This window comes from Equus asinus, chromosome 20 (genome assembly GCF_041296235.1).
Source record: "Equus asinus isolate D_3611 breed Donkey chromosome 20, EquAss-T2T_v2, whole genome shotgun sequence".
NCBI lineage: Eukaryota > Metazoa > Chordata > Mammalia > Perissodactyla > Equidae > Equus > Equus asinus.
In genome coordinates, this window is record NC_091809.1 from 40,960,710 (window position 1) to 40,968,579 (window position 7,870).

A 7,870-nucleotide genomic window follows, 5' to 3' on the forward strand; every position below is an offset into this window, starting at 1 on the left:
TCTCTTTATCCTTTTCCTAAATTACTATAACACATATTGTACACTGAATTATACCAATTGTTTTTATTCATTTTCTGGTCACATATTTTATCTCTCTGCCTCACATATAAATGCATCTTCTTCACATAAGATTATAAACTCATTTAGAATAGACAACACTGCCATAGTTTTGGAGTTATACTGAATAAATTTTTGTTGAACTGGATTGCCTAGTCATGCATATTTTGATGTTTAACCTTGCATTGCTGCTATTATAACAGATAGGATGAAAGGTCACTGACCGCACACATTCCATCTCAGAAAGTTTCTGGTTCATAAAAATCAGTTCTCTTTTATTATCCCAGCTTTTTAACAATTATAATTGACTTTGGAGACTATAGTCATCCTTGGGCTGTACTTTCTCATGTACATTTGAAACATCAATAAAACCATCTCTAGTACTCTGTATTCCATTACCTAGGAGTGAAGGGTCCCCACTTAGACACTGGTGACATTCTCACAAGAAAGACCAATAGGATGTGCTTCAGTCATCTTCTTGCAACCAGGTACATTCCCCATCCCATCCTGCTCCACATTCATACTCAACAGTTATGGAAAACTGCAAGAATGTGTTTTTGTAGCACATACGTCCTTCAGCTATCTCATATAAACTGCTTCATAAATATCCATGGAAGCATTAGGGAGACCTAGTCTATGTTGTGGAGCAGGAAAGCTTATCCTTGGCATGCCTACCTCAAGTTTACCAAAGTGGAGTCCTGTGCAAGATCAGAAGAGTAGAAATACTCAGGTCTTGATGCAGTGCACATGTAATGGCTCTCTCACATTGTGGTGAAGTTGTCCCCTCTAGTTAAAGTTCAAGTTCAAGTTCATCTACCATTTTTGTCATAGTTAAAGGCAGAGAGTAGGGAGTAGAAAAGCCACTCACCTCCCTAAACTTCAGTTTCCTCACAATTACATGGGAATAATAACACCCACCTCACATTATTGTTGTCAAGGTCAAATCACATGGTTTGCATGAAGGTTATTTGTAACCTGTAAAAAACTATATGGGTATCAACGCAGGGGTTAGAACCAATGATATACATGTAAATAGTTGCCACAGGGAAACAGAGTTTTTGTGTAGATATGTTACTTGTCATAGATCTTTTCTGCAAAATTCTATCCTTGCTAAGTTGCTTTGGTTGATTCCCACTGGAAGAAATACAGAAAATGATGTTTGAAAGCAGGTAACACTGTGGAACTTTCCAGGATTCCTACTTCTGTACCTAGGAGTCCTCTACTTCTGCATGAATCCTCCTTTATCTCTCTGTGGTAAATCGTCCCAGTTATCTGGTATCTCATCTGGTGCCCTAAATTTTAGTATCTACTGCATGTCTATGATGCATGGAGTTCATGAGACTGCACATCCTTGCGACCTACCAGCCTCCATAATGCTGCCTTCATCTCTTTGTTGCGGAGTGTGTAGATGATGGGGTTAAGCAAGGGAGTGATGACAGTGTAGAAGACAGCTACCACCGCATCCAGGGGTTCCTGTGAGCCAGGATGAAGATAAATGAAAGTGCAGGGCACATAGTAAACAATGACAACAGTGAGGTGGGCACCACAGGTGGAGAAGGCATTGCGGCGCCCATCAACGGACCGGATTCGCAGGATGGCAGCCACAATGCAACCATAAGAAGTAAGGATAAGCACAAAGCAGGTGAGGGCCAGGAATCCAATGTCCACAAAGGTGACCAGCTCGTTGATGGTGGTGTCAGCACAGGCTAGACGCAGCACGGCTGGGATGTCACAAAAGAAGTAGTCTACCCTGTTTGGACCACAGAAGGGCAGCCGGAATATGAAGCTTGTCTGGAAAAGTGAGTGGAGGGTGCCTCCCAGCCACGTGCCAAAAGCCAGATAGTTACAGACACTATGAGTCATGGTGGTGGCATAATGTAAAGGCTTACAAATGGCCAGGAAACGATCATAAGCCATTAGAGTGTAAAGGAAACATTCAGTGCAGCCCAAGAAATGGAAAGAAAAAAGTTGGATTACACAGCCCCCAAAGGAGATAACTCTACTATCCAAGAGAAAGCCAGCTAGCATCTTGGGGACAATGGCACAGGAAATGGTCATGTCCAAGAAGGAGAGGTGACATAGGAACCAGTACATGGGGCGATGGAACCGGCTGTCCACAAAGACAGTGAGGATGATGAGGCCATTGCCAGAGACAGTGAGGGCATAGATGACAAGGAAAGCTAGGAAGAGTGGTATCCCCAATTGTGGTGGGTGGTGCAAGCCCACCAAAATGAAGTGAGACACAGAAGTCTGATTTCCTCCTTGCATTTCCTTGCTGCTCACATCTGCCAAAAAAGTAGCAGAAAGGAAAAGCTTACTGCCCTTTAAATTCTCTAGGCATTGTACATATATTCTGTGTCATTCCCAAATACAGACAGAAAAGGATCTCAGAAAAAGGGATCTTGCTCTTGCTTAGCTCTTGTTCCTAATCACTCTTTCTCCCCACACTCACTCAACTCCTCATTCTGAGATTCTGCTTGGTTCCAGGAAGCAATTGTTCTCTTCGAGATTAAAACTCATGTAATGGATGATGTGTATATAATTCAGGAGAGTGAAGGAAAGACCATACACAGGGCTTTCATGTCATGAGGAAGAAGTACAATCATATAAAACCTAAATCAATCTATGAAGAAATGGCTGTTCTGTTGTTTTCCTTCAGTTTGATCTTCGCTGTATGTACCAGAGAGTTAGGATATAGGTTATTTATTTATTTTTTAAGAATATGAGAGTTGCAATTATATTTCCTAATGTAAATGTGCCCAATAAAAATCTGTGTGGATTTTTAAAAATGCACTCTCTGGGCTACACATTAAACATACAATATTCAGAATCTTTGAAGTTGTAGCCAGAAATAACTATTTTCATAAATTCTATTTCAAAAACACTCATGCTATTTAAAATCTTTCAGGATAGTGAAACAATACGAAATCTCAGCCCCAAGGCACCTGTTGTGATCTCTTCTCTCTGCTTCTGGATAAGTGCAGTCCATCTGTCCATCCATCCATTCATCAATCTGTTCGTTCAGTAAAGCAGCATATATTGTATCTTGAGAGCATAGCCTCTGAAGTCAGACCAAGTTTATACATCCTAGTTCCTCCACTTACACTCATTGGTAATCTTGGAAAAGCCATTTCACCTTTCTTTGCCTATTTCTAAAAGTGGGGACAGGCATAGTGCCTACCTCATAGGATTGTTGTAAGGATTAAATAAATTAATTTACATAATTCACAGTAGCACTTACTAAACATTAGCTGTAATTTTCTAGCAACGATGTGTTGTTGTCCTATTATTCAGTCATTACATTTGTGCCTCAGGTCTGAAGTGAACCTGTAGCTTCCAGTGAGTTGGAATAGCAGATGTGAGTCCTCCAACTTTGAAGCAGCCTCACAAAGAGCCTTTTCTCCCAGGACTACTGGTGACGGTCATCAACCACAGTTAAAGGAAGAAATCAGAGAAGTGGCTAAGGGAATGCCAGAGCTCTCCCACTGAGGGATCAAGTGAGGTGTATCCTTCCTAGTGTCACCTTTCTCCTACCAATCTTTGCTCTAATAGTCTGTTTACCAACTGAAGGCAAACATCCAAAATAGTATGTCACCTTCCTGAGGACTCAGGGGCCACCGAGAATCATTCAGAAGGCTTCAGAGGGTGTGGAATGAAATTTGGTTTCCAACTGGACTCCTAGTAGGCAAAAGAACCAAGGTTGCAGCTATGGTTTCTCTCTGGCTATTTCCTCTCCTTCTTCTACTGCATGAATCACCATATGTCCATAATCTTACCCCTTTCCATCTTCTTCAGTGACATGAGACCAATCTTAACAGGGAAAACAGACTTTCTGGGGGTTGAATAATTTCCTGGGTCATGAGATTTTCCTTGTTAAACCTAGGAGAGTCCAAGAAAAACTGAGACAGGTGGTCACCGTAAGTAAAAATCTAAACCTCATAGAAACTAAATAATCTCTCAACATGTAGCTACAGAATCTATTCTGAAACAATTTCAGAGGAAATTCTTAGAGGCTTCCTACCCGCTTCTTTGTTTACCAACCTTTAATAGCACCACAGTGCCCAACGAGAAAGTCCAAACTTACTGCCATAGCCTATAAGAGTGGCATAATCTGATGTCTACCTATTTCCCTAGCCTCTTCTCTCTACACTCCATCCCCAAAATTTGTTCTGTAGCGAAATATTCTTTCATGTTTCCTTATAGATTAGTCCTTCTCATGTGGAATGGCCTTGTTCCTTTGATGCCTGAAAATTTTCTACTAACCTTTCAAGATCCCATTCATGTGTGATCTACTAAGTGAAGCCTTTCTTCCCTTTCTGCCAAATGGCCACTCATTCTTCTCAGCCTCCACAGTACTTCATTCATGTTTCTATGATAAGCTTATTCAGCATATTTCAATTTACCCCTTTGTATGTCTGATTCCTCCTATTAAACTGTGAGGTCCTACAAGGACTTTGTCTCATTTTTCTTTTCATCGCAAGTTTGTAGCATACCTTGCACAAAAAGATTCTTAAATCTCATTCAATATCTACATTCTGCTCTGTCTGGATATCCCTATTATCTAAACACTGAATCCAGGGTACTATCAGTTAGGTCTTATAATCTAGCTGATGAAATCATAAGAATTCTATTACTGAGACTGTTAGAACTGGCTAGCTATGTTATTTTGATCAAATCTCTTAATATTCCTACTTTCAGTTTCTCAGTTGAAAAAAAAAAAAGAGAGAGAGAGAGAGAAGGAGGAGGAGTTGGTACAGATTCCCCCCAAAAAAGAAATAGCAATCTAGCAATCTCGTCTGCATCCATATCAATACACATCTTAAATTTTGTTCTTACGCACAGACAATCAATTTTCCTCCTAGCCTCTATTCTCTTCTGGACTATATATTTTTTCTCTTATCTCCCTGCTGCCTTGACATCTCAGTCTTCATTCACTTTTATAATTTATTGTCCTCTCTGCGCAGAAATAATCATTTTTTTCCTCTGGGAAGATATAAAAATAGCCCTAGCTTACTCTTTAACAAGTAAAACTTCTCTAGTTACATTGTGTATGCAATTTAGTCAGTACCACATAATATTATCAACATATGATATATTCATCTGTGTAATGGGAAAAGAAGCAGTTTCTATAAGTATTCTTGGGGAAAAGGACATTAGTATCCAAATACTAGCTATATCTGGCCTTTTCAAACCCTGTATGAACTAAACTAGGCTTAAAGTAGATCCTGAAACTCATCTGGTTCAGAAAACTCTGAGAGGTAAATTGGCCTTTGGTAGGCAGACTACAGAGGTCTTCCCCTCCCCCACCATTTATTTGTAATGCATGATGCTATTATGAGGTCTTGGCTGTCTTCTCTGTTCCCAACATAGTTTTACTAAATATGTATCTTAGAAGAATTTCCATTACTACACCTCCTCCTCCCTTCTGGAGTCTTCTCTGCTGATGGTCACTACCTGGATGTGAGTATGCCTGCTGCTTGCCTCAGCTTCTTGCTCCTTGCTGTTTCTTGTGGGGGCTCCTTTTTGAGCTCAACAGGTTCCCTGGTCTTGCCCTCTGACACGTCCCTTCTTGATTTTGTCACTGTCTCTTTCTGTACACTTGTCTGGGCTCTCCTCTTTTCTTTTTAGCCTTTTTGAAAGTGTTGGCAATGTTGTCCCTAGACTTAGAATTCTAGAGTCTTGCTTCCTGTCAAGCAGCTGTTCCTTCTTTCAGTCCTCATGGGATGGGGGCAGGGTGCTGACATCACTTTTGCTTCACCCTTCAGGGGCACTTAACTTTCATGGAATAAGTTGCAGTGGGCTTTGTTAACAGTGAAACAGTGGCTATTCCAGGAAGTGTACTTAGTTGCTAGTGGTGTCCCTGTAGCATAGGATCCTGCTAAGAATATACACTGATCAGGAGTCAGGAAGGATCACTCCTTCCATTTCTCTGGGTTTTAGTTTTCTCATCTATAAATTGGAGACAATGTTGCCTTATCTACTTATCCTGTACAGCTATGGGGATAGAATTTGAAAGAACTTTAAAGCCAAAGATGCTACAGAAATGCCATATGTTAATTACTTTAAAAGTGCCCTTTGACTTTACTCAGATTGAAAGAGTAAATTACTAGGACATTGCAGTAGGATAGGCAAAATTTTCTTGGGCAAAACTGTCTAGATCAACCAATATGCAAATAGGAGACTAAGCTAGATGGAGTATGAAAAACTTGACAATCTCTTAGAAGTCAAACACACTTAGATTAGAGCTGGAAGGCCCTTTAGAGAATTGATCTAGAGCACATCCCATGTTACACTTAAAAAAAAATAATTCTGAAGAGAATAAGAGCTTTTCCAAAGGTGAAAGGTCGTACTGTTTAGTTAGTGGATAAAATCTCACAGAAGTGTATGCAGATATATAATATGGAATCACTCAACTATGAGAATAGAGGAACTTTTAGTTTTGAAATAGTTCTGGGCAAACTATAGACCAATAAATATTTGTTAAAATACTTTTTGTCTTTTAATATGTTTTAATTATTTACTTTGAATCATTGTTGCTATACAATTTTTAAGTAACGTATAGTGAGACATAACATTGCACATGGTCTATTTTTTGAAGGAGCCATTTTCCACTTAAGAAATCAAATAAAATCAGCATCAAGTATTTCAGTTTGTATTTATTAGTACATTTTCCTATTACCAGGACATGATTTCCTAGTTTTTCTCTATTTCCTCATGACACTGAGTTTAAGTCAGACTTAGGGTTCTGCTCAGAAGTGATTTTACGTATAGGAAGAGAGACAGAAGGAATTTAAGACTCAAATACCTAATCTTCCCTGTCAGTTCTGTGAAATCCCTGATGGGAACATGTATTTACATAGAATAATATGAGGCAAAGGAACACTTGATTACAAATTGGGGCTTTGGTTCCAAAGTCCAATGTGGATCCTTGGCCTTGAAAAGTTAGGAAAGACCTTTATCTATATGAAGGAGCCTAAGTGGTTGTTTTTTTAACTCTAGACCTCTCTTTGCTCTCCACTTGATTTTCTATGTGGACGGAGCCATGGAATGTCTCTGGGAGAGGGATGGCAATTCCTAGTGCAAGTAACAACTTACAGGGAGGGTCTAAGGATCTCAAATCTGCACATTTTCAAATAAAGGACATACTGAAGCTCAGAGATTTTCCACGATTGTGATAAAATGTCTTATTTTGTTGTGGCAACCAAGCAGAAATAGCAAAAAACAAACCACGTATTTTGAATGCGGATTATTAATTACAGTATCAAATTAACTTCTTATTTTGCCAGGGTTCTCATGTAAAATTAGGAAATGATTAGAAAAAACAAGGTTCTAAGAAATGGAATGGGGAATAGTGGCAGGATTTGGATGATATGGTGCCTGAATCCTCAACCCCGCGCTGAATCTCCGTACCCAAAAAAAGCATCCCCTTCAGCCATCTCTGATGAGGCAGTTCTTGCTTTTCTTGGAGATCCAAAAGGCCTCTCCAAATAGAAAGATGGTTTTCCTTAGTCAAACACCTCAAGTGTCCTTCTCCCTTCCCCAGTCCAGCCCCCTCCCCACATTAGTTTCTGTCAGATGAATGCCATTTCTGAAAGAGTTTGACCAAGGAAATAAGAATGTCATCAAAGATTTGGATAAATTATCAGTATGAGCTATCCAGAAGTCCTTCACTCAGTGTGCTAACTTGGTCAGATGATAGTAGCCTTACACTATTTACTTACCAATTGGTTGACTAACACTTGGACTCAATGGTGGTTCATACTAAATAAAAATATTGGGAAAGGAATTGGTGACTTGAGAAACTGGAAGTGTG

The 7,870-nt window shown here is 39.6% G+C and overlaps 1 protein-coding gene across 1 annotated transcript; it reads right to left on the bottom strand.

Annotated features, from left to right (window-relative positions):
* Positions 1-1,374: 1,374 nt before the first annotated feature.
* On the bottom strand, positions 1,375-2,337 carry OR10G6 (olfactory receptor family 10 subfamily G member 6). Its single transcript, XM_014843614.3, has one exon. The coding sequence runs from the start codon at positions 2,323-2,325 to the stop codon at positions 1,375-1,377; it is 951 nt and encodes a 316-aa protein (XP_014699100.2). The 5' UTR covers positions 2,326-2,337.
* Positions 2,338-7,870: the final 5,533 nt, after the last annotated feature.